The sequence below is a fragment of the Aspergillus caelatus genome (genome assembly GCF_009193585.1).
Source record: "Aspergillus caelatus strain CBS 763.97 unplaced genomic scaffold BDV27scaffold_41, whole genome shotgun sequence".
Taxonomy (NCBI): Eukaryota; Fungi; Ascomycota; class Eurotiomycetes; order Eurotiales; family Aspergillaceae; genus Aspergillus; species Aspergillus caelatus.
Window position 1 is genome coordinate 84,351 of NW_022475304.1, and position 23,573 is coordinate 107,923.

The following is a 23,573-nucleotide window of genomic DNA, read 5'->3' on the forward strand; positions in this document are numbered from 1 at the left end:
GGTTTTAGTCATCTCGATTCCAAGAACTAGTACTAGTACTAACTAGTAGTAGTAGTAAAAACTAGTCGTCGGACAATTAGTAGCGATTTCTTATCTTGTTACCGAAACCTTAGCCTTTTACTTCTCGCGCTCTGCCCTATAAAATATACTAGTATTCTAGTTATAATATATCATGATTACTAATTACAGATAGAGCCCATAGTTAACTAAAGGAAGGATCGTATTATATGATGATAGTAGAATGTACTCGGTACATACATCTTTACGATGTACGCTCTTTATCTCAGATTCCACCCGCCACCCACAACGCCCTGAAGCGGTTTGCCTTTGATTTTATAGCTCTCAATAAGCCCCGCCTTAATATCATTCCACGATGCAGCGTCGTTCGCATCCACTCGGGCAATTATCTCGTTAGGTTTCTTCGAAGTCGTAATGCTGCTCCTCTGGCCCCCGGTCTTCTGGACCGCTAGGCGATGGACAAACTTGCCCTCGGCAGTATTACGCTTGATTTCAACGTTAGAGATATGCTCCCCACACCACTCATCCGGTTTAAATTCCCACCTAGCTGGGGTGGCGAGCTTACTCCTTGATAATCCAGACGAATGTGCGCATTTGTATCGTTGTATAAAGTCCATTCATGGTCAGGGAAATGGGCTGGGATAATTGTGAAGGTATTTAACCAGTCCCTAAAATGCTTCTTGCCCATGGCGACTGCGAATAAATGTATCTGTAACGCAAGCTTGAAGTCAAAGAGGAATTTGGAGGCACCTGAGGCTTTACTAGCGGGTTAATATAGGTAATCACCCACATATAAATCCCACCCTGTAAGACAATTTACTTTCACTCTCTGACACTAGAGACCAATAATAGGAACGTGTTCATAAAATTGGAGTGGAAGGCACTTGTATACCATGGCATTCGTCATTATACCGAGGTCCATTCGTGTTTTGATCATGCACCTACAGTGAGTATCCTGCAGTCAGATTTGCTGTCCAATAAACGCAGAAAAGCACCTGCAAGGTAGTCAGTTATCATAGGCTGGGGCACAAGGCTGTGCAAGAGGCTGTGTCTGGTGAGTGAGGGGAAGGTGGAGAAGAGCTCTCGATGGATCAGGATGTGAATCTACACCCTGCCGGGTAAATCCGTCAGGGGTGCTCTAGATCGATATCTTCTTGCCAGATTCGGTTTGCTATGCATTTGAACAGCTTTGAACAGCAAATAGCGAATGTGACTAGGAGCTGCGAGAGGAGGAAAGAAAAGCAAGAATGCACCCAAACTGGTTACGTGGACAATCCGAGCGCAAGGCTGAACAACTAAAATGAGTATCACGCGCCTTTGATAAACAATGATCATTGGTGATTGGCATAATTTTCACTCTTTTGAGCAAGCTTCTTGTACAACTCTGTGCTTTGACCTCTGTTGAATGAGAAAAGGATGCTGCACTAAGCATAGCATCCTTGTTTCGCCCATGTGCCAGACTGTAGGCTAGCCTAACCTCCCCCACCAGCAAAAGCAAAGTACCATATAGTAGCGGCTACTATTCATATTACAAAGGGCTGTCTTCACCATGGCAAGTGTTCGATACTCGGAAGAGCTTAATTTGAGCTCACGCAGCATACCATCTCCAAGAGGGACGTTCCTCGGTCCAGGACCCTCACCGCGCTCCTAGTCAATATTTCGAATAAGCTCTGGGCCTTCAACACCTTGTCTATAAATACCTGTCCACCAACTGCCTGAGCCCCGTCCTCGTTTGGGTTCAACATATGAAGCATCCAGAAGTCAGCTGTCCTTCTTGCACCACAATGGACACGCTATACCATTTCCAGTAAATGACCGTCCCAAACGGGACAAGCGCATTCTTAGTCATGAGGAGCAAGGCTCGAAGTCGCCGAGGCATCTTTTTCTTATCTTATCGTTCAAATTCTAGTTGCCTCGGGGTCTCGCGCTTGACGGAGTACTCCGGACAACCTCGCCTACTTACAAACGGTGTGTGTTATCCTTTACTCATTCTCTATCAGAAGACGATACCTTGAGAAGGATGGTTGACCCAGGCGAGAGCCCGAAGGGAAATCTGTCGTCATCCAATCCCTCTACGCCGGTTATGCGCCGTACCCGAGTCGCTTGTAAGGCTTGTAACGCCAGGCGAGTGAAATGTGACGCGGCTGATGGGCAGCCCTGCTGGCATTGCCGCATTCGGCAGACGCCTTGCGAATTGATTGACTCAAAACGAGGCAAGTATGTGGGTCTAGAGCTGTACATAGCTATTTCCCATTGAGGTTACCAACACTGCTAGGTACGCTCGGAAGCGGCACGCCCGAGCTCAAGATGTACATGGCTCCGGACGGTCACAGGAAACCAGGGATTCATCTGCCGGTGGGTTGACCCAGATGGCCCCGGCAGTGATGGCCCCTGATGCTACCCACAAAACTATTCAGTCGGGCCAGACCGATAGCATCCACAGACCAACCGCACTAGGAGGAAATGATCGGGGCAGTGGCATTGAGATACATCGCGCGGGAATAGCCGAGATTAATGGTATAGAGCGCCCCAAGAACGGTCAAGAACAGTCACATCATCGTACACAGCAGTTGGGAGAGTCGGTGGGTTTGTCGTACGTCGTCGAGGTTGTCTATAGTCCCAAAGACGGTTCAACCGAGCCCTTGAAAGTGCATTACCCGATCCCAGCTTCTATTGCAGATCGACCAGATGCGAACCAGGCACCACATGTTGGAGAGCCTGTCTCATTGCAGGAGGCTTTCACGATGCCGTCTCCCGACGTAGCTGACCAGCTCGTTCAAGCTTTTTTCCATAAGCTCCACCCGGCTTATCCAGTGTTTGATCGGCAAAAGTTCACACGGCAGTACCGCCAGGGCCAAGCCTCTCCACTTGTTCTGCAGACTATCTTCTTCCTGGGATTTACGGTTGGCAGTGACGAACTAGTCCATGCAGCTGGTTATAGTGACCGTGCCACCGCAAGGAAAACACACTACCTTCGGGCAAAGGCATTGTATGATGTTGACTATGAGAATGATCGAATGAATCTTGTGGCTGTCCTTTTGCTTTTTGGATTTTGGTGGGCTGGCCCCGAGGATCAGAAGGACACTTGCTTCTGGATCGGATGTGCGACAACTCTTGCTCAATCATTAGGAATGCACCGGCAGGTTAAGTCATCTCCATCTGCTGGAATTTCGGCTGACATTACATTAGCGCGTCGCAGTCCGCAATGAGTCAGCCCATGAGGTCTTTGAGGAAGCGAATTTGGTGGGCAATATATGTATCCCACTACCAGTTCCAACATTTTGTTTCGTAAAGCTAATCTAGCTAGACGCGTGACCGACATACCTCTGCGGCATTCGGCCGACCTTGTCGCATACGGGACGAGGACTGTGATGTTGAGGCCCTCGATGAGGATGATTTCAAATTTGACAATGACTATGACCAGACCCTCATCCCCGTCCAGACAGACTTTCATATCTCTTACGCCCTTGAGATGATAAGATTAGCTACAATACGTTAGTCGCCACCCACTTACTGGCTGCCACTCCCCCTTCCATACCAGATAACTCACAATACCGTTCTAGTTGGCGATATACTTATTGGGGAATTCAGCCCTCGTCGTGCTGCACTGGACAAATATGATACAGAAGCACTGGCAGGGAGACTCGCCCAGTGGGAATCGAAGTTGCCGGGTCACCTTCGGAAGACGACACCAGATGGATCATTGGGTGCATCGTTCTGGGCGTCCATGCTACAATTTAGCTACCAGTAAGGGTGCAATACCTCGTTACATGTCATGAATACGCTAATCAAATTTAGAAATTGTCTCATTCTTCTATTCCGACCAAAGGCTATCGAAAATCTATCTCCAGCAGAAGCCAAATGTGATGTCCGAGGACGGATGGCGGCTGACACTATTACCCGCCTTGCAGAGGATCTTCTTGGTGCCGGGATGATCAAAGCAGGGCTAATCCACCTGTATGACTATGAACTTTCCTGCCCTGCAGAAACCATCCTTTGTCCTAACTCTCCATAGCGTCCCGGCTCTGTTCTCTGCTCTCTCGGTCCACACGATCGTCATCTGCCGGAAAGACCCCATACGTCGACAATTGGCCGAGAACAAGTCGCGGCAATGCTTACTAGCATTGAGTGAGCTGGCCGGTAGTTGGCCAGTCAAGATCTGGATTGCTAAAGCATTTTTAAACTTGTTGCGAAGGCTAACGGTGCAAGGCTCTGCCTCGATAGTCAATGTGTCTTCCAGCATTGCGAACAATCGTAGCAACGTAACACTATCAGGCCGTTCGAGCTCATCCGGGCTACATCGTGCACATAGTCCTAAGCAAACCGTATTGGAGAGTTCCGACCGAAATGAAACAATGACCCGGACCGGGTACCTTAATGGACCACAGCTTCGAGACCTTCATCCATCTGGAGGTTTCCCACAAGCAGCTGATCACTTTGTATATAATTCATTCTGGGCGAGCTATCTTGATAATACTTTCGACGTCGACCTACTTCTGCATAACGGGCTAGGGCCAACGTTAGCTGGGCCCTTCGATGGCTTGGATGCGGCTGAGGGTGCGAATCCTCTACAATTTTAGACAACGATGCTTTGACCGTTTATTTACAGGTATTCTTATATGGGTCATTTACCACACGTAGAGTCAAATCTTAAGGTGCCTTGGCCGCAGTTTGAGACGCTTTGTTCTCATACGTACGGCGGATGTGAGGAATTCTAATGGAAACGGCCATATGCAACAGTTTCTATAACGTGAATTGGCTTAGCCAGCATAACGTTCTTCCAACATGCACCCACAGTGTATTCCTGTCGTCGCTCGAGGGAAGGGACACTTGCTGGCATTGCACCGCCACGGTCTATGTCTAGCTCCTCTCCATTAACTTGAACTCATAACCTCTGGACATATAGCTACCTTCAAAATGAAGCCGTTACATTGCTTTTGACAGCGTGTTCAGTCCAGCAGAGCAAATTTGCTCTTGGCTCTCAGCGCCTTTCCGTATTTAAAGAATAGCCATGGGAATGGCATCATGGCAACTGTTAGAAATGCCAGAAGGCTGGTTGCCCACTGATAGCCGAGCTTGTCGTACATCTGGCTACCAAACAGTGGAAATGCAGCTGTTGAAGGAATGGTCAGCAACCCACTATGTTACAGCTTTGCTGACCAAGGTTTGCTGTGAACGTGAAGACGTACCTGCGAACGTGCACCTAGCGAAGCCATTAGCGGCCAGGGCAGACGCGGCGTATTGTGGGTAAGCATCGACCTATTTTATAGTCAGTACGACGTGTCTTTCGGCTTCCAATCGACATGGTGGGAGCACATGAACATACAAGAAATGTAAAAATGCCGGTAAATGCCAGCAACAACCTGCTCCGTGGGAATAGATTAGTTCAGGAACCTCAAATATTGCACAAGACGAATCTCTCAGCATAAAGTGGAAGATATGGTAGATACTCACCCACCCCCAAATACAGCAGATCCAATGATGGGCACTATCCAATGAATACTCGAGTAGGTAGTCCAACCAAACCAAAAAAGCCCAATGGGAATAAGAATGCCACCTACAATAGCCGGAGGAAGTCGGTATTCCGGCTCACTGCGTCCAGGTTCTTTTGCATTATTGTTCAACAGACGCTCACGAATGTTGGACCAGATCGGAGTTGTAGCGGCAGCGATAACCATCCCCATTATAATTCCCACAAATGTCAGTCCACCCTGCCAAAGGTTCATGTTATATGTTGTTCGAAAAACCATCGGAAAGGTGCCGAAGAATAAGTATAAGATGCCCAATAAGATGGCCGAGTAGATATCCAAGCATAGACACATGGGTTCCAGAAAGAGAAGTTGGAATGGTCGCAAAAGTGAGACTACTATTATCTGCCTCCATGTCTTGTTGTTATTCTCCATCGGTGCTCTATATCGATCGTTCCCGGTTTCTTGGCGAAGCGCTCTAGCCTTTGTACGTAGTATGATGGGGTGATATGTCTCTGGCGCAAAGAATATCATGCAGATGAGCAGCACGGCGGACCAAATGATCATGATATAGTAGGTCCACCTCCAATCCAGGTGGGAGTTGATAAAGCCACCGAGTACAGGCCCTAAAGAGGGTCCAATGAATGGGACTGATGAGACCAGCGCCATTGGTGCTTGGATCTGATTCCGTGAGAATACGTCTCTAGCGGTTCCTCCTGCAACGGAAAGGAAGGTGCCTCCAGTAAAGCCATTGAAGAATCGAGAAACAATAATTGTCTGAATATTTTTCGCCACAGCGGACGGAATTGTCCAAACTAGGAACATCGACCATGCGACCAGATAGATGGGTCTTCGTCCGTAGTGCTCGCTCAGTGGGCCAGTGAGCAAAGGCCCTGTACCGATTCCTAAGACAAAGGACGACAGTCCTACGGTCGAGATGAGCGTTGATGTGTGAAACTCGGGATTCATCTGTGTATAGGTAGTTGTGTAGATCGAGCTTGTGCAAGTCCTATATGGCCCTGATCAGCCAACATCATGGGAAACCAATATAATGAATATCGGGGCAATAGATAAGGGACCTACACGCATAAGGTTCCGGTACAGACAATCAACACAATCACCCATTTCCTCACCAACGGCATGCTTCGAGGGCACATCGGGTCTTGGTCACCATCGAACGAGACCTCGTATGGGCCGTGGTCTGCTCTTGGAAGCGCTCCCTCCACACTAGCATCGGGATACTCTCCACATTTGTCCTGCGAAAATTGCTCGCTTCCCCAACTGCTCCTAGAATTAGAATGGTGAAATGTGGCACTTGCGGATGACGGCGGCGGTGATAGATTCGAGCATCCATGATCTTCTTTCTCCAGTTTCAATTTATGTTGGTCGTTGGCTTCATGGTTCGCACCGGAAACCTTTGCTTCATCGGCCATCTCCGTTATTGTATCCATAGTCAGAGCAGAAACTTGACATATGGCGAGGATATCTTCAGTTGACAGATTCAGACTTTTGAACCTGTTGCTTGTATTATATCCTCTGCCCAGGTGGGTTATTTACAAACATTATTTGAATCCCAGGCTTATCGGACGCGACACTAATTAGAAAAAAACAATGGCCAAGCGAGTGAGACGGCCTTAGCTCCATATGGGGTAGAGAAAGCGAAAGTGACGAGGAAGAAGCCTCGGTGTTTCCAGGCAGATATGGAGAAATAGACAACACAGCCGAGATTGAGATGAACAGCTTCCCTCTACTAAAATGCCGAGAATATCATACAATTACGTAACAATGTCTATATTGAACCCATTAAGGTGGCGAGTAACACACAGTCAGTTCTACAAGAGCCACAGTCCCGTTAGCCTGGTATAGCATTCTGGCTAGTGAATATCTTGTCCTCTTCTAGTATGCCCATAGTTCAATGACCCTACCAGTTTTTACTATTATTGAACCGACACATTTTATGCAATGAACTTTTTATGTCCTCCTTACGTAAAGCATAAACTTTTATTCACGCCCTTGCAAGAAATAGGGTATTGGCACAAAGATAACCTGTCCTGTTGATATCTATAAATTACTCATGAGTTTAAACGTCTTTAGGGCTCTTAGCCTCTAAGAGGATACTATCGTTGACTCATAACTGTAAAAGCCTCGCCTTCATTATTTCGATTCTTCAAATAACCTCGCCTAGGTTAAAATGGTCTCGCCCCACTTGGCTTACCCGGCTAAAGCATTCCACCAGGAATACTTTATGGAACCTTCGGGTTAAACTGCACAGAAAGATCTCCGATTTGTCGCCGGAGGGCGCGCCAAGTCTGGAGCATATATGATTGACTCAGCCAACTGGAGACGATTGAACATGATAAAGCGCCCTGTTTCACCTTTTAACTCACCCAACGAAAGAGATAACGGATAAGAGATACCTGTGTAGTGGGTCACTTCCGATTAGCTAGCATGGACTCAATTCGCCAGGAGGAGCATATCGATGCAGCGATAGTTCAGCATCACTTGTCGAGGAGAGCCGCAGAGAATTTTGAGCACCGAGATGTCTGGGGTCCACGAGAAAAGTCTATGGCAAATCCATGGTCACCAGAAAACCCCGATGGGATGTAGGTTCATCTCTTGACACTTGGTCTATCTTTTATAGGAATGTATACTAAACTGATAGTCAAGCATCATACTTCGCCTCGCGGAGAATAGCCTCTTGCATGACGAGATGGGGCAATTTATAAAGGACCAGGTTGATACCCCCGACTCATAGTTCTCTACGTGCATTTTCTTATTTCCCGTGGGCATAGATCAATGTACTTCCCCTTAGTCACCTTACCTATAGTACAGGCCCTCGTGGATCACGTCGTCTTCGGCGTGCTGCAGCTGCATTCTTGAACGAGGAATTCCACTCTCGCAAAACAATTACGCCGGACAATCTATTCATCACACCTGGTCTGGCCAGTGCCATTGACGCTCTAACCTGGGCCATCTGCAACGACGGCGATGGCATTCTAGTCCCCCAACCATATTACAATGGATTCGATTTCGATATCTTGAATCGGAGCAATGGTAGGGTAGTCGGGGTTAAATATGAGGGCATCGAGGGATTCTCCGGGTTAGACGACTTGTTCCGTCCTGATGTGAACCAGCGGGCTCTTGAAGTCGCTCTTCGTGAAGCTAAAAAGAACGGCATAACTATCCGTGCTCTTCTAGTCTCCAAGTAAGTTGCCCGATACTATAATAGTAATTGGCTATCTACTAACAAGAACATTTCAAGCCCACACAACCCTCTGGGAAGATGCTATGTCCGTATTCAGTCCCTCCAACCTGATTCATGAACCGTATGTAAGCTAACTATATCCCAGCCTCCCGAGACTCTTCTAGAATTCGCCGCTTTCTGTGGTAGGAATCAACTCCATTTTATCTCTGATGAGATCTATGCGAAATCAGTTTTCCCCAACACTACCATGCCGAGCCAGACACCGTTCGTGTCTACTCTTGCTCTCGATCTTCGCGGAGTCATTGAGCCAAACCTCATCCACGTACTTTACGGTGCAAGCAAAGACTTCTGTGCGAATGGACTGCGCCTAGGACTTGTGTGTACCAATAATGAGGGGTTAATTGGCGCAATGTCTAGCATTAGGTTCGTATTGGAAGCTATATCTTTCCCAGACTCTATTCCTAACGCATGTTGCAATTAGTATGTTCTCTTGGTCACCCCATGTTCTCCAGGACGTCTGGGCGGCTATGCTAGAGGACAGACAACAGCTGGAAAGATTTATGGTCAAGAAGAGCGGATTGATGGCAGAGAACTATCATATCGCAACGTCATTCTTCCGAGAACGGGGTGTCAGCTACTACGAGATGTAAGTCGCTTTACGTGTATTACTGCGGACAAGTCTAACACCTTTAAGGAATGCTGGGCTGTTCATCTGGGTTGATCTACGAAACCTGCTCATTCCGAAATCGTCACGCCATCAGACAGACTACAGCGAACTGAGAGTTACGTATCCTGATGCTAGCGTATATAAAAAAAGCGAACAGAGATTTGCAGATATATGCTGCCACAATGGTCTTATGATCGCTCCAGGCAGCATATATGCGGCGGAAGAGTTCGGGTGGTTCCGGATTACATTTACGGTGGGAAAGCATACATTAGAAGAAGGCCTCAAGCGTCTTGGGAAGTCGTTGGATGTGGCTGAGGAGGGTTTGTAATCTCAGGTAAAAACTGTTAGAATTACATGATAACAGGGAGAGGGCTGCAAAGCTACTTTGATAATGTATGTCAACAGATGGATGTGGATGGGACGGTTATTCGGTCACCACGATCACTACTAAACCCATGTACAACTCTCGATGCTATGAATGCTTTCTTCACGGCCAGAACCTTGGATAACAAACAGACTTGACACCAACGCACTCTTCCGGCATTGGTTCTTCACCAGAGGCCACTTCTCTAAAGACATAACGTTCCCCTTGGAGTGCAGCTTTAATCCAGTATTTCCGCTCTACTTGCTTCGACTTGTCAAACAGTGACACCAGCTTTCCTGCAACCCCGGTCCTCTGCTGTAAAGGCGAGATAGTTTCCTGGACGATGAAGTAGCATTCTTTGACATATGGCTCGTTCTTTGGGTGCATCAGATAAACAAGAGCCCTTCCCTCACAGCCACGTAGCTCGCGTAGATATGTCCCTCGAAGTTCGATGACGGCGATGGGTTGGAAAACTCCTTCCGGGCTCCACACCTCTAGTCGTTGCTCACCCATTCTTAAAAGGAAGGAGTAAAACGCGTAAAAGTCGGTCCCTGGATGCATGAACGATAGATCCTTGTTGAGCAGGTGATCTAGTGTTTTGAGCATCGAGTCGTCGCATCCCCCTCTGTAGTGCCAATCTGGAAAGAAAAATAGGTCAATGGTTTCGGCCACGGATTCCGCATATGACGGAGGATTCACCGTGGTTGGAGTGGGTGGCGGTCCCATATCTGATCCTTGCTCCATATTGTCAACAGAAGACGCGAGTGTATAAGAGTTGGATGTATCTTGAAGTTAGACGTGGTGACAAAAATGTGTCTGGTATGAGGCGGGCTAGGAAAGGCATGACTCGAGTGATGCATGTTAGGTAGAAGCCTATTTAAGATCACACAAATAGACTGCATTGTCTCATCTATGGCATGTCTTTGTTTTTCTCATACTTAGTAATCGAACTATTGAGGCATGGTGCCAGCTACACGGGAGTAATAGCCATATGGCTTGAACCCGGTGTTTTCCAGTGGACTTTAGGATTGCATAAACATCACACTGTACATTGCACTCTTTGTCAAGCTATGACAATCAAGCTATTTGAAGAGCTAGCTAACTCCCGGGTACCATGTCTTTGCTAAGACAAAGACGAAATAGAATTATAAGGCTTGAACCATGATAGGTTTGTGTCTTTGTCTCTTGCTTTATATCTTGGTTTTCATTAATCTGCCATTATATCCCGACACATAGGACTACACAAGGCTCTCAACTCCATCACTGGAGAATAGCCACAATCCGACGAAAGGGTCCTCCATATTTCTCCCATATGAGGGTGGGATATTGCATGTATGGCCCGTGACAGAAGGGTGTGTTCATTGTCAAGCAAGAGGTATTTCACTACTACCAGGCCATAAGGGCAATATATGCAGGGTTCTATGACAAGTTATAAGTTGCACAAATGGTAAAGCAATTGATAACACAATACAGATTTAAGGGATGAAAGAGATGCGACGAATAATATGTTTAAAAACTATAGGCTGCGGAAGTCATGATGGATTTTCTAGACAAAGTTGCAATAGTGATCGTATGGAATGTTACCCACATATGATTCAAGTAGTTAAGCAATCAACATATTACTCAGCAAATTATAGTATCCAGCCAAAAAAACCAAACCCACGCGCTGTAAACAAAGACGAGAGAATCTTTGCTAGACAAGTATAACGTGGTCCTACAGTCCTAAGGCCTCTATTTGTCACGGATCTCACTATGCCACTTGTATACAACCCGGGCCATGGCACAATCACCAGATTTGTTTATAACCACCACCCGCCGTGTGTGGTAACGCTCGCCGCGGATTGTTTCGAAGCCCCATACCTGAATATCCATTGTCAACGGCTATATAGTGGTCTAGAGGCATTTCTCATCACCTACCTGCTCCATGGTCCATCCTAGGTCTTCACTGCGCGAGACGGTATGCAACCAACTTCCACGACTAGTTCCCATTTCCTCTTGCGGCAGCTCCTCAACTAAAAAGCCTGCGTCGCGCTCACCCTCAGCAGAGACCGCCCCCCTCAGGAAGTCGTAGCTCCTTTCACTTAGGTTTGGTGTGTCTAGCTCAAGAGCTGGTCGAACTTGGCCATCCTGGTCTTCCACGCCTCCGATACGTCGGCTACGGACGCTAAGAGTCCCGAAAACGTAGTCCTTTTGGGTGTAGACTTTCCAGTCGAGTGTCCGCTTCTCGGTTGTACCGTTGAATCCGCCGGTTACCGTATGTACAACGTCAACGTGCAGCGCTAGCGGTGAGTAATCTGCTCCGATGCTGGCGTACTCGGTGATTGTGAATGTGATTGTTACATGCTGGAAAGCGCGACGGATAATCCAGTTGAGGCGTTGCTGAATGCCCTCTCGAGTAAGCTCTAATGTTCCCTCAATTTCATATCGAGCAATATATGACTAAAGGAAAACCATACCAACTTCATCATGGGTTCAACGTTCGCTGATAGACTTTTCTCCTATATCGGCCATCTATTCAGTCTAACACCGTACGCTTTCCAGGAAAAGATTGAAGAGCACGCACCATGACCCAATTTCCTGCTAGGTTTAGAAGCGGAAGAGGTTTTGAGGAAGTCATGATTAACCCTCAGCGATCGCGTAGGCAAGGACACGCGTGATTGCACGATGTTCTTTGACGAGAAGTTAAGACAGGTTTAACAGGGAATGTAGGGGCAAAGAGGTTAGATTGCGATGAAGATGTAAAAGGTCTACACATTGAACAAATAGACACCACCTTAATCTTCTATACGCGATAGGAGCATTGTTTTTGAGAAACAATCGTTCTAAGTCTCGCAATGGCGAAGTGGAAGTCAACACAAGAAGGGCTACAGAAAATGACCGACCCTTTTTCTTCCTATACCTAAATTGGTATTTTGTTGGTCTATCTTTTTCTTTGGCATTGCTGGTATGTCGATCTTTCGCAACCCCTAGATTATACTTATTGACTTTTCTGCAAGGGGGTGGAGAGAAAGCTCCAACGGGACATTTTGATACTGGTCATATGCATTAAAGGTAGCTCAAGTATGACTGCTGCGAGATTTTAGAAGCTACCTAATTGATCATCTCTTCAATCGCTCTGGGCAATGCCAATACAAACCCGTCGTTCTATTTCACCTTTTGGTATACAATCATTATGGATCCACTGGAAGAGTCTTCCGCACGCGCCGGTGTGTTTGAGAACTTCCCCGCAGCACTAGTAAGTCGAGGCAAGGCTATTGTCAGGTATTTACTCTATGCCGCCATTGCCGATGCGATAACCCACTGAGGCCTAAACTTTCAGTAATTGCCTTCACCCCGAACCTTACAAGACACAAGTCAATCTACAAAATGCCCCGCTGGGCAAAGTCCGATGTTGAGGAAGGCATACAGGTGTATTGCCCGTGAGGTTTTCACCCGGTATATATCGGCGATGTGTTCAAAGACCGGTATAAAGTACCCAGCAAGATCGGATACGGTGTCTATTCAACAGTCTGGCTGGTTAGAGACCTAAAGCCGGTACAGTGAGTTCATAGATCACAAGGAAAGAATACAAATTATAGCTAACATAGAGATACAGGTCTGGCCTTGAAGATCAGTTCCGAGCTCTCAAAGTGCTCAGTGCCGAATGCTATGAGGGCACAGACTCCCCTATCTTTGAGCGGGAGATCTTGGCCCATCTTCGAGACGGAGATCAAGACCAGATAGGGTACGACCACGTCTGTCATCTGCTTGATGACTTTGAGCATCGGGGACCTAATGGAACGCACGTCTGCCTTGTCTTTTAACCAATGGGCGAGACGTTGCGGAGCTTCGGCGCCTGGTTTGCTGAAAGCAGGCTTCCGAATTCAGTGATGCCGAGGTTCACCATTCAACTGTTGCTGGTTCTCGATTTTGCTTACGAACATAATGTCATTCATGCTGGTATGAGGCTGCTGTCTATACATTCTTGTTTGGTCATGTACCGCTATGCTAATATCTTTCCAATTCGCTGTCAGACCTCAAACAGATAACATCTTCGTCAAGTTCAGGGACTATTCCTTGATAGAATCCGGTTATCTGGCCGATGTTGCTATTCCTCAACAGGATCGGTCCGAGGGACAATACTCCGTCGTGCCCTCGACACACTTACGCCGCTACTACTTCAATGAAGCTGACAGTAGGTGCGTTGACGATTCGACATTGCTCTGGGAGACTGGGGCGTCTCCAGCTGGGCGGACCGACATCTAAGCGAAACAATCCAGCCTGTTACCCTCCGATCACCAGAAGTCCTGTTCCAGGCGCAGTGGGACGCGAGCACCGACTTCTGGAACCTGGGGGCCGTCGTGCTCGAAGTATTTCAGGCGGTTCCCATGTTTAGCGGATTAGTCCCGCCGGACGGTCATTATGAGCTCAAGGAGCACCTGGCGGAGATTGTGGACTTGTTTGGGCCATTTCCTAATGGGCTTTTGGCGAGAGGGAATCAGAACCCGGTCCAAAACCTCTTTGGTGGCGATGGCCGGATCAAGGACGCACCGCCAATGAATCGGCCGGGACTGGCGTCAGAAGCCTAAGAAGTCAGGGATATGTTTGCCTCCTTTCTGCGCGCGATGATGAAGATAAATCCCGCCGATCGGGTTTCGGCAGGAGACCTCTTACGACACCCCTGGTTAGATGCACTTTAGAGAAGTTTCGTTGGATAGGTTGGCTAGGGAGGATGAAGAGAACATTGAACTCCAATATTAGTACCACGGAGGAATTCGGAAAGGCTGGTCTTCACAGCGTGACATAATAATTGTAGTCGTGGTATTTTCAAGACTATCATTTTTTTGCATCCAATCTATCCGACGTATTTGTGGCTATCAACAATAATTCTTGGCTCCGACTTCTCACCGAGTCGGGTTCGACATTACACCAGACACCGATAGACCAGTTATTCAGCCGATTCTCCAAGGCTATATATCTTCTTAATATCCTGTAGCATGCTCTTAAAGTCAACATCAAGATCTCGAAGTAGCCCATCACGTATGTCAAACACCCATCCATGAACCACAGGATACCCGTGCTTTTGGTAGCTCTGTTGAACTGCGGCGGTTTTAACAATATTCCTGCACGACTCGACCACGTTCAGCTCAACGAGGCGCATGTATCTTGCCCGCTCGTCCTGGATGCCGTCAAGTTCAGCTTCGTGTAGGCGGTAGACGTCGCGAATATTTCGTAGCCACGGATTAAGTATGCCCAAGTCAGATGGGGTCAATGCGGCCTTAACCCCTCCGCAGTTGTAGTGGCCACACACAACAATGTGCTTGACGCCGAGATGTCGCACCGCGTAGTTGATCACCGCCATCACGTTGAGGTCCGTGTTGGGGACCAAGTTCGCGATGTTCCGGTGGACAAAGACCTCGCCTGCTTCGAGACCCATGATCTCGTTGGCGGGGACTCGACTGTCACTGCATCCTATGTATCTGTTTTGTTTTGTTAGTTTGCTCAACGTTACTCTGATCAGGACGTGCTTACAGATATTCGGGGGCTTGACCGGCTGCGAGCTTCTCGAAGAACGCGGGGTCTTCTTGTTTCTTGGAAGAGACCCAGTTCCGATTGTTCTCAAAGATCCGCTCGTGCGACTGGTCAAGATACTGGCTGATCTTATCTTTAGGTGATGCCATGGCTCCTATATTATATTATATTGTGTGGATGTGATGCTGTGTCATGGACAAAGCGGGGTTGATCGGAACATTGGCAGTCGCTATGTAACTCAACCTTAAGTTATCTTATCAAGATTATATCAGCATTGTTATCTTATCGCCTTTGTTTGTCTTGTTTGTCCGGGTAGTGGGTACAAAAAGAACCCCTTGAATAGCATCTTTGGCATCATGGGCTGCAGCAGGTATATGCTTCAGTGCAACTTAAAAGGCAGAGTCTACAACCGCAAATCCAGTTTACTCGAGAATGGACTTGCAACACTTGTTGTCGCTTCCACGCAGGGGGTCCACGGATCCAGAAGCATGCCCTTATTCAATTCCCGGACAATTGTATTGACGGTATATGTACTAACAACAAATAATGTGAGGAAACGGAAACACCTTAGTACCTAGACAAATGTAGCATATACATACTCGGCGCGACCAGAGAGAGAACCCAACAATACCAGTGAGCCCAGATCGTGCAGCAAACCAGGCAATCACTGCCCAATACCCTTGGTCCTGGCTTTTATCGCATTCATTTCACCATGCAGCTCATCAATCTTGCCCTTCAACTCAGTTATCCTTTCACTAGTGGTGATGTCTGCGTCGGTTGCTTCCGATTCCAACTCCCCAACCTCTCCTTCTAACTTCCGCGCTTCCCCTCGAATCTGAAAGTATAGTCGATACTCGTTAGGGTCGAAACAAATTCCATAGCCTTCGCAATAACAGGTTGTCTCAACCGGGCAAAACTCTGCCTGCCCTGTAAATAACCAATGCCATATATATTCCCAGACTCTCCCAGACAGTCGATCATCGAGCTCAGTTGCGAGAAGCCAATGACGGAATTCAAGGTAGCGTTTCTGAGAGATCTTTCGAATTTGATCCGCGCTCACAGCGAACTGTGCACAGCATGGTTGTGAAAGAACGGATGGCACTGGGCTACCGGGGAATAGCTGACCCCATGCCATACCGATAACTGCAGCTTCGGGAACGTTAAGAATATCATCTGATTCTTTTCCTATATATGGATGAATGTGGTCAGGGCATCCTGGTTCAAGATGACAGCGAAGATTCATATAACCGTTTTTAAGTATATATTGACTTCTTAACCGGCGGACCATCTTAGCCGAGTCAGAATCGAGGAAGTCGTTATTATGCCAGGTGATCTGGTGAGCATGCATAAATATTGAGATGTCGCTGAGACTGTAATAATGATCGATTATATAGGTTAAATAGACCATAACCTCGTGGCCTTTATTTAAGGGAACAGTGAACGGTGCACTGGTATTATTATCCACCACATAGACAGCACTGGTAAGATAAGGGTCATCCCGGACAAGGCTGTCGACCCATAAGGTATCCTCTTCCTGTAGTTTGGCAATCACAAGTGTGCGCGTCGCATTTCGCTCGACCGATGGTGCTGGTGGATGGTGCGTCGTAGTTTCTTTGGGGGCCTCTGCTGGCTCCCGGCTATCGGGCTCTTGCGGCGTCGGATCGCTGTTGGTGGGTAAACGTGCAGGGTCGTGCTGCAGAGACAGATAGAAAAAGTACGTGATTATTAATAGAATAAGGGCGGAAACAGCAAGCCAAAGGGCTCGCCTGCGCTGCTGCATGCTGGTGGTCTATTGTTTTATTTTTAAAGGGACTGTCTGTTTTTAAGAAAGAAAGCAGTCTCACTGTCTTCTGGGGCCTGGCGGAAAAATTGCGACAGATATTGTAATTTGGGAGCCCACATGTCAGCGTCCATTGAGGCCGAAAGAGAAGCGCGCTTAATATGAATACCCAATAAGAAATTCCTGCGTCCCACTTGAAAAGCAACGGTGTATGCAGAGTGTCTACGCCGCTGATACGTAGCCAATTAGACCCTCGTGGACCCTGAACCAGCCCTGTACACTAGTGAGGCTTGGCAGCGCTTAGGGCTATCAGATCCCTGTCCGATGGAACACCCCAGCGACGGGAGACCCGACATAATAAGGGGAAGGCCAAAGCCTTGACGACCCCAGGAGGGCGACGAGTGCCCTTCTTACTCCGTATCCGTGCTCTGAACCCATCCTCCCCCGGGAGTCAGTTTGTCCCTTACTTCTGCGGTGCCACACCGGCTAGTAGCCATGAGACAAGGATATCATTATTTGTTGGAGGGCGTCCTTCTCAGCCTGATTCTTCGATTTCTGCCTTGTGTTTCCGCGACGACATGCTACCTCCCAAATGGTGAGGTGGCCCCCAGCGACCAACCTTGCTTTCCTCAGAACCCGGTCTCCTCGTGTTGTGGAGGTAGCACCTATGTTTGCTCAACAAACAACATGTGCGCTCACTACAGCGGAGAATACTTTGTCATTGGCAGCTGTACTGATAAAACCTGGAATTCGCCAGCCTGTCCGGGGTACTGTTTCTTCAGTAAGTGGCGTTCCTTGCAACTTTATCAGCCTTTTGGGACACCCAGAGAAATAACAAGGGTCTAACAGGGGACCATATCCATAACTCGGTCTTCCGATGCTCAGCAGATAAATACTGCTGTGCTGATGGCCCTACTTGTAACTGCACAACAGGCATCAATACGCATGACATTCAGGACTTTTTGCCTCCATACGCCGATCTTGTCGGGTCCTCTATCACCATCAATACGGCTGTCGTGACAAGCTCCCTGTTCACCCCCATTGGAGCAACTTCTACACCGATGACATCGGCCCCAGCTTCCACGACTGAGACGTCATCTACAGCCTCGACTACATCTACCAGACCAGTATCGACATTATCAAACGTATCACCATCACCTTCATCAACTGGAGCAACTGGGGAGGAGAATGTCTCTGGAAATAACAGCGGTATGAAAATAGGTCTTGGAGTAGGAATCTCGGTGGGTGTGGTGGCTATTGGCCTCCTAGCACTATGGTACATGATGTGGCGACGATCCAAAAAGAACAAGCCAAACATCCAGGTAAGGCTGATTACACTAGACTAATAGGTGTACGTATTTAACCACCTGCCTACAGACACCATACACACAATATAAATCCCCATCCCATAACCAGACTCACCCACTAGCTGAGATGCCAGGTGAGCCCCCAAGACCGCCGGGGCCGATATATGAGGCTCCATGATCATCCGATGAGAATCATTATTTCAAGTGATTAAATACAGCGTGGGTGTTTTATCTACCAAGCATAGTTACAGGGAGATGAGATTGACATTTGGCATTCCTTCAGAATACCCGGGTACCGTATGTGGAATCCTACATGCGATCCAGATACCCTATTATAGCACGACCCGTCACTCCGCAACATCCACCAGTAACCCTCCAGAATATCGAATGTAATAGAATATACCTTCCAATTTCAAAAAGAGATTGTGGTGGAGAATTGGGTTTTGTAAGTATATTGAATTAGAGATGTTACACAACTAGTTAGCTATCATTCTACATTATACCATTACACCCTCATTTTCTTGACATTTTCTTTGTCAAAGAAGAGGTTAATTGGAAGTGGCCAACAGATTGCGTCGCAAAGCACGACATTAAGATACATATCACTTGCCTCAAGTCGCCAAAGGAGGATTAAGTCGCACATTGCCCCAACGCTGTTATCGAACTCCCCTTAATTCATCAGGGACCGATAACGCAAGTTTTGACTGATTAATCAAACGATTGGATGGGTACTTCATTGAAATCACCCACCCTACAGTCAACCCGGAGAGCAAGTTAGCTAGTAGAGGAGAATGCAATTTTACATCGCACACTAGCAAATCTACCAAAACTTCATGCCCTTTCGCCAATCACTGTAATTGACAGAAAGTATACCAAATATCATGTATTATTAATATTATTGGTTTCGCAAACATGCCGTCAATTAGTTAGCTGATATTGGAAATAGTAACATGAAGGCTGATTTGGGAATCGGGTTCCAGGTCTTCGGCGCGATGACTTCGAAGAAACTCAGCTTAGGATACTCCTGGTTTGTCATGGGCATTCAAAGGACTATTAGTACATAAGGCATTTATCTTAGCGTCTACGTTAAAACTGCATAACCGAGAAAATGATATAGCCAGTATACATGCCGTCTTCTCTTAGACTGGCTACGGTCGTTTCGGCGATATATCGAGCGTTTATCTCGCTGAATATATACTTTATTTTCTTGATAAAAGTGGCGAACCTGGATTAAGCATTATCTGCGGCTAGGACGGTACTTTAATGAGCCCATCAAAATGCTGAGAAGATTCAAGATCAGTTATCTCATTTCCCAATCACTGCTAATTAGTAACTCCACCGATATTCCCGCAGAGTATAAGCCTGGATGTCAGCAGAAGCGAAGATTAGGGTACACTGGGTCCTCAACCAACTTCTATCTCCGTCTAATGTTCATGAAGACAACCAAAAGACCCACATTCTTTTAATCTATATACCCTCAAGGTTCTCAAGTTTTCCTATTCACATCTGCAAAACACAGTGCCCAAATAACTTCCAAGGTATTATGGTCTCCACAAAAGCCGGATGTACGGCAGTGTGCTTCTCATCTCCTACAGCCCCGAAGCCATATAAATAGACACTGTCATTGCTGCATTCCGTTGCTTCAGCAGCACACAACGCAGAAAGTTTTAAGGATTCCGTCTCGAGTTAAACCTCAGTCTTAACAACTGTCCGTCTTCTTTTGATTCATCACTTAAACCAATATGCCATTCTCCGCTGCCATCGCCTCCGCTATCTTAGGCGCCTCCTTCGCCTTAGCTGCCCCTCCGGTCGATATCGGCGATATCGATGAGTATGTCAAAGTCACCGACCTCGAGATTACCAGGGCCGCCTTCGGAAAGGTGACAGACGTCTCCTTCAAACTATCCGGTGACGACGCCACGAACCTGGCCTGCAGCGCTAAGAATCCGACCCTGGGCTACGAGGTGGCCGATTCTACTCGGTGCGGTGACTCCGATTATTTATTCAATTTGCTTCGCGGAGAAGACACCGGCTACGCACTAGCCGTTTTTCATGAGTTCCAAGTTGAGTAAGTACCTGCATCCTGAGAGGACCTTTACGTATATCGAGGCGAGGTTGCTGATAAATGTTGTTTTAGTGGGTCTGGCACCTACAGTGCTGGCCAATATGGCCAGGATGAGTTCCTGGTTGATTGCGAGACCAATGACGACGTTCAGAACTGCAAGTCGACTCAGAGCCCCATTACTATTATTCTTACCGGTCAGTGAGCATCTGCGATGAGCAGGCATTGTGGTAAATCTTTTCTTCGGGGCTTGGGGAGAGGGGTTAGCATTTTTGAGCCTGTGGCTGTAATCTTGGAAAGCGGTATATTTCAATAACTAGTCACTCGTTTGTTCTATGCCAAAGCTATTTTCTGTCAGGTGTTGTCAATGTGGCTACGTGGTTTAGAGATCAGATAATAGAGTTTATATAAAGGCATACCCCCACAAGCACCAAGTATGCCGAGTTGGCCATCTACTGTTTTACTCTTCTCTTGTTATGAACGTATCTCAATAACAAGAATGACCCAAGTTGTCCGGGACTATAACCCAACGTAACCAAGTGTGCATGTTTTCCTTGCTCCCAGCTTGTTCTTCTAGCCACGTGAGGAGTTCGCCTAACCGCTGCGACTGCTCGTACCTAGACCACGATGTCTGGTCACAGAAGCCTTCAATATCATAGCTGATCCCCCCTTGGATCAGTTGTAATGTTGCGGGGGCGAGATAATACGACGCGTTATAAGCCTCTCGAAACTCATAGGACACGACCACATGGAGGAGGACAGAAACCAAGCGTTGCTCCTCAAACCATGTCGGCGGTCCGACGGGTACGCCTTTCAGTTGCTTTGAGGGCGGCCCAACCACGGGCCTAGTATTGAAAAATCTAATAGCACGGGTATGCAAGTGCGACGGTGAAGGCACCCTCCTTTCTGTCAGACAGCGAGCAACCGAAGGCTGGAAACACGCATGCACAGGACGTTGGATTCGAGTCATCAGAGCAAGAAGCCGACACAGAACGACAGACGCTGTTGATCTGGGTATGATCCCTTCTCTGGTCTCAGACACCGACAAGGGTGAGTCGAGGTCTGGGAAGCCTATGTTGTTTTCATATTGTTGATGCAGAGACTCAAACTCTGAGTCCGGCTCTATGATCTCCATGTTCTGTTGGAACCGCAGCTGTTTGTTCCACCTGACGATTAAGACTTTTAGGGAATGCAGAACTTCCGGTAGCAGGCCCCGTTTCAGAATTGGTTTGGTGATAATTGTGTCAACAATTGTCCTGAAGAGAACATCGTTCTCGTGGAGAAATGCTGCTATCACCGGAGATGCATTGTGGAGGTTATACAGCGTCGGCAGATCGGGGACACTGCATAGTATCTTCCGAAGAACGAACCACGGGAGTCGGCTAAATGGGTCCATTCCCGGTCCAAGTTCGAATCTAGAGTCACCTTCAGGGCTGTCTGAATCATGCTAAGATCAGAGTCTCTCCCCGCACTGTGCTTGCCCTGAACAGCAGTGTTTGTGTCGGCCACACCGCCTTGCTGGAGGCTGAGCTGAGTTGTTGGGTGGGTCAACATTTGCCCACGAATTAAAATGTATTGAATCGGTCGATCCGTTCGTTCGGAGGCTGATCGGGTTCGGTTCGGGTCGGGTTATGTACCCCAGGCCGAGCGGAAATCCAGGTGTTCATCCTACATACAACTTCTACTCTACCGGCAAGACTATCGGTTTGTGCGAAATAAACATATTTATAACACTAAGTTGAACCTTGCTATACCTCTGACGGCGACAATTAACATTCCAAGCAAAACTTAAGCATTGGGCCGTGTAGACACTCCGTCAATCAAGAACAGTTATTGACTTTAAACCACCCCAGAAACCCGCGTGACGGGAACCGTGAAGCTTCTTGCGCTGTCGGTAATATTGGCATCACCGTGTGCGGTATACCTCGCTTCTCCTTCCATCCAAGTGTGTTGTACGTGCACGCTCCACATCGCGTGAGTCCCAGGAACAACCTGCAGTTTGGCCTCGGTGCTTTCGTCTTGGCACGGGCTATAGTCCTTCTCGGCAGGAACACCCGAGCAGGAGGTTTTGAACTTCGAGGGCCCCGTGGCATTGCTCACGATGTTGAAATTGTAGTTGCAGTCTTCTGAGCCGCAGGTGATGGTGAAGTCGGATGCCTTCCATTCAATTGGATGCTTGAAGGAACCGGCAAGGGTGAACCCGAGGAGGGAGAGACCGATAGCGAGAGTAGCGTGGAGCTGCATGATAAAAGGATATATACGTTCTCGATGGGTGCTTATGAACAGAGAAGCAAGAGCTATGTGATAGCGACGGACAATGAGGTAGGGTAAAGATATTGGTGGATTCTCTGAATAAATTAATGTATACAAACCGAGTACAACGACTGCGATGGATGCAAGGCCATTAAATATTTCAACATGATATCCCTAAAAATATCCAAATGCAACACAGTATGACTCTGAAACATCCTGAGCAGATACTCAAACAATGATATGAAGTTTATTCGAGTGTGGAGCTGATCCATTTTGTGGACGATTAGACTTTATAGGCGATCCAATTTTGTGGATGGACCCGCCCTAGGAGGCAGATGGACTTGACATGAGAACAACAAGGTTACATTTATGGTTAGTTGAATAACTATTATTGATAATCAGTCTGGGGAATCCCATATTTAGTTCATCCTGGTTTCATCCTCAAACTAAGGGAGCCAGGCCTTTGCGACATACAGAATAGATCGGGCTATATACTTGGCTAATGGGAAACGAATATCAGCATCGCTTAGGTTACATTCTATCGGAGATTCAGTTAATGAAGGTCGTGCCTCGTCGAGAGTATCTTTGCGTACATTTACAAATGTCCCTACTATGCTACTAGGAAAGCCTTTAATGTTAACACAAAGTGAGAAAAGAGAATAGTGTGAAACATCCATTTTTATAAATAGAACTAGATGTGGAATATACTTCACGCAGGACTCATTTATAGATCTTTCAAAACGCAGCTATGTTAAAGATAGCCACTCGGACCTCGCTACCTAATAGCTAAGTGCTATAAAAAGTGCTAGAGCTTCGTAGAGATGGGCAATTTAAAACAATGAGAACCGTCATGGAAACTTTTGAAGGCGACTACGGGGGTGGCGGTACCAATTGAACTTACATTAATAAAGTGGAAATAAAGAAAGTCATTGGCTCCT

General features: G+C 47.3%; 13 protein-coding genes across 13 annotated transcripts; 6 read left to right on the forward strand and 7 right to left on the reverse strand.

Moving 5' to 3' along the window:
* The first annotated feature begins 292 nt into the window (after nt 1-292).
* BDV27DRAFT_124439 (uncharacterized protein) lies at nt 293-987 on the forward strand. The gene is made up of 3 exons (XM_032066086.1): nt 293-503; nt 584-792; nt 867-987. Exon 2 carries the CDS (start codon nt 603-605, stop codon nt 789-791), a length of 189 nt encoding a protein of 62 aa, XP_031930158.1. The 5' UTR covers nt 293-503; nt 584-602; the 3' UTR covers nt 792; nt 867-987.
* An 836-nt stretch (nt 988-1,823) lies between these two features.
* BDV27DRAFT_81061 (transcription factor domain-containing protein) lies at nt 1,824-4,783 on the forward strand. Its single transcript, XM_032077655.1, has 7 exons — nt 1,824-2,235; nt 2,294-3,157; nt 3,208-3,274; nt 3,326-3,512; nt 3,582-3,765; nt 3,817-3,975; nt 4,034-4,783. The coding sequence occupies exons 1-7, from the start codon at nt 2,039-2,041 to the stop codon at nt 4,596-4,598; spliced, it is 2,223 nt and encodes a 740-aa protein (XP_031930159.1). The 5' UTR covers nt 1,824-2,038; the 3' UTR covers nt 4,599-4,783.
* A 184-nt stretch (nt 4,784-4,967) lies between these two features.
* Nucleotides 4,968-6,937, reverse strand: BDV27DRAFT_143096 (MFS transporter; the record flags this gene model as incomplete). Its single annotated transcript, XM_032070049.1, has 5 exons — nt 4,968-5,131; nt 5,208-5,277; nt 5,345-5,381; nt 5,473-6,495; nt 6,570-6,937. The coding sequence occupies 5 exons, from the start codon at nt 6,935-6,937 to the stop codon at nt 4,968-4,970; spliced, it is 1,662 nt and encodes a 553-aa protein (XP_031930160.1).
* An 853-nt stretch (nt 6,938-7,790) lies between these two features.
* On the forward strand, nt 7,791-9,947 carry BDV27DRAFT_81079 (PLP-dependent transferase). Its single transcript, XM_032077657.1, has 7 exons — nt 7,791-8,089; nt 8,154-8,220; nt 8,279-8,691; nt 8,749-8,776; nt 8,837-9,114; nt 9,173-9,337; nt 9,386-9,947. Exons 1-7 carry the CDS (start codon nt 7,935-7,937, stop codon nt 9,684-9,686), a joined length of 1,407 nt encoding a protein of 468 aa, XP_031930161.1. The 5' UTR covers nt 7,791-7,934; the 3' UTR covers nt 9,687-9,947.
* BDV27DRAFT_155316 (uncharacterized protein) lies at nt 9,846-10,466 on the reverse strand (the record flags this gene model as incomplete). Its single annotated transcript, XM_032072113.1, has 1 exon — nt 9,846-10,466. One exon carries the CDS (start codon nt 10,464-10,466, stop codon nt 9,846-9,848), a length of 621 nt encoding a protein of 206 aa, XP_031930162.1.
* Nucleotides 10,467-11,453: 987 nt separating this feature from the next.
* Nucleotides 11,454-12,339, reverse strand: BDV27DRAFT_155317 (uncharacterized protein; the record flags this gene model as incomplete). The annotated part of the gene is made up of 3 exons (XM_032072114.1): nt 11,454-11,582; nt 11,640-12,161; nt 12,286-12,339. 3 exons carry the CDS (start codon nt 12,337-12,339, stop codon nt 11,454-11,456), a joined length of 705 nt encoding a protein of 234 aa, XP_031930163.1.
* A 555-nt stretch (nt 12,340-12,894) lies between these two features.
* Nucleotides 12,895-14,469, forward strand: BDV27DRAFT_170195 (kinase-like domain-containing protein; the record flags this gene model as incomplete). The annotated part of the gene is made up of 6 exons (XM_032075231.1): nt 12,895-12,928; nt 13,147-13,261; nt 13,318-13,446; nt 13,549-13,661; nt 13,747-13,896; nt 13,932-14,469. 6 exons carry the CDS (start codon nt 12,895-12,897, stop codon nt 14,288-14,290), a joined length of 900 nt encoding a protein of 299 aa, XP_031930164.1. The 3' UTR covers nt 14,291-14,469.
* A 31-nt stretch (nt 14,470-14,500) lies between these two features.
* Nucleotides 14,501-15,439, reverse strand: BDV27DRAFT_124445 (carbonic anhydrase; the record flags this gene model as incomplete). Its single annotated transcript, XM_032066087.1, has 2 exons — nt 15,236-15,439; nt 14,501-15,183 (listed from the first exon to the last, which is right to left on the reverse strand). Coding segments are annotated over exons 1-2 (677 nt in total), but the record flags the coding sequence as incomplete, so codon positions are not given.
* A 274-nt stretch (nt 15,440-15,713) lies between these two features.
* Nucleotides 15,714-17,028, reverse strand: BDV27DRAFT_124447 (uncharacterized protein). The gene is made up of 2 exons (XM_032066088.1): nt 15,833-17,028; nt 15,714-15,766 (listed from the first exon to the last, which is right to left on the reverse strand). Exon 1 carries the CDS (start codon nt 17,011-17,013, stop codon nt 15,898-15,900), a length of 1,116 nt encoding a protein of 371 aa, XP_031930166.1. The 5' UTR covers nt 17,014-17,028; the 3' UTR covers nt 15,714-15,766; nt 15,833-15,897.
* Nucleotides 17,029-17,416: 388 nt separating this feature from the next.
* BDV27DRAFT_124449 (uncharacterized protein) lies at nt 17,417-19,161 on the forward strand. The gene is made up of 4 exons (XM_032066089.1): nt 17,417-17,794; nt 17,863-18,335; nt 18,391-18,539; nt 18,604-19,161. The coding sequence occupies exons 1-3, from the start codon at nt 17,509-17,511 to the stop codon at nt 18,496-18,498; spliced, it is 867 nt and encodes a 288-aa protein (XP_031930167.1). The 5' UTR covers nt 17,417-17,508; the 3' UTR covers nt 18,499-18,539; nt 18,604-19,161.
* A 901-nt stretch (nt 19,162-20,062) lies between these two features.
* On the forward strand, nt 20,063-20,587 carry BDV27DRAFT_155323 (uncharacterized protein; the record flags this gene model as incomplete). The annotated part of the gene is made up of 2 exons (XM_032072115.1): nt 20,063-20,388; nt 20,458-20,587. 2 exons carry the CDS (start codon nt 20,063-20,065, stop codon nt 20,585-20,587), a joined length of 456 nt encoding a protein of 151 aa, XP_031930168.1.
* A 173-nt stretch (nt 20,588-20,760) lies between these two features.
* On the reverse strand, nt 20,761-21,881 carry BDV27DRAFT_81111 (uncharacterized protein). Its single transcript, XM_032077658.1, has one exon. It carries the CDS (start codon nt 21,776-21,778, stop codon nt 20,870-20,872), a length of 909 nt encoding a protein of 302 aa, XP_031930169.1. The 5' UTR covers nt 21,779-21,881; the 3' UTR covers nt 20,761-20,869.
* A 340-nt stretch (nt 21,882-22,221) lies between these two features.
* Nucleotides 22,222-22,715, reverse strand: BDV27DRAFT_170198 (uncharacterized protein; the record flags this gene model as incomplete). The annotated part of the gene is made up of 1 exon (XM_032075232.1): nt 22,222-22,715. The coding sequence occupies exon 1, from the start codon at nt 22,624-22,626 to the stop codon at nt 22,222-22,224; it is 405 nt and encodes a 134-aa protein (XP_031930170.1). The 5' UTR covers nt 22,627-22,715.
* Between the last annotated feature and the right edge of the window lie 858 nt (nt 22,716-23,573).

Excerpts from the sequence above, each read along its gene's own strand:
- BDV27DRAFT_81061 (XM_032077655.1), top strand. The coding sequence starts at position 2,039 with ATGGTTGACCCAGGCGAGAGCCCGAAGGGAAATCTGTCGTCATCCAAT. Across the intron at positions 3,158-3,207 it reads CAATCATTAGGAATGCACCG|CGCGTCGCAGTCCGCAATGA; the intron begins GCAGGTTAAGTC and ends ACATTACATTAG. Across the intron at positions 3,513-3,581 it reads GATAAGATTAGCTACAATAC|TTGGCGATATACTTATTGGG; the intron begins GTTAGTCGCCAC and ends ATACCGTTCTAG.
- BDV27DRAFT_124439 (XM_032066086.1), top strand. The coding sequence starts at position 603 with ATGTGCGCATTTGTATCGTTGTATAAAGTCCATTCATGGTCAGGGAAA.
- BDV27DRAFT_124449 (XM_032066089.1), top strand. The coding sequence starts at position 17,509 with ATGAGACAAGGATATCATTATTTGTTGGAGGGCGTCCTTCTCAGCCTG. Across the intron at positions 17,795-17,862 it reads TCCGGGGTACTGTTTCTTCA|GGGACCATATCCATAACTCG; the intron begins GTAAGTGGCGTT and ends AGGGTCTAACAG. Across the intron at positions 18,336-18,390 it reads AGAACAAGCCAAACATCCAG|ACACCATACACACAATATAA; the intron begins GTAAGGCTGATT and ends ACCTGCCTACAG.
- BDV27DRAFT_81079 (XM_032077657.1), top strand. The coding sequence starts at position 7,935 with ATGGACTCAATTCGCCAGGAGGAGCATATCGATGCAGCGATAGTTCAG. Across the intron at positions 8,090-8,153 it reads CCAGAAAACCCCGATGGGAT|CATCATACTTCGCCTCGCGG; the intron begins GTAGGTTCATCT and ends CTGATAGTCAAG. Across the intron at positions 9,115-9,172 it reads GGCGCAATGTCTAGCATTAG|TATGTTCTCTTGGTCACCCC; the intron begins GTTCGTATTGGA and ends TGTTGCAATTAG.
- BDV27DRAFT_124447 (XM_032066088.1), bottom strand. The coding sequence starts at position 17,013 with ATGCAGCAGCGCAGGCGAGCCCTTTGGCTTGCTGTTTCCGCCCTTATT.
- BDV27DRAFT_81111 (XM_032077658.1), bottom strand. The coding sequence starts at position 21,778 with ATGGACCCATTTAGCCGACTCCCGTGGTTCGTTCTTCGGAAGATACTA.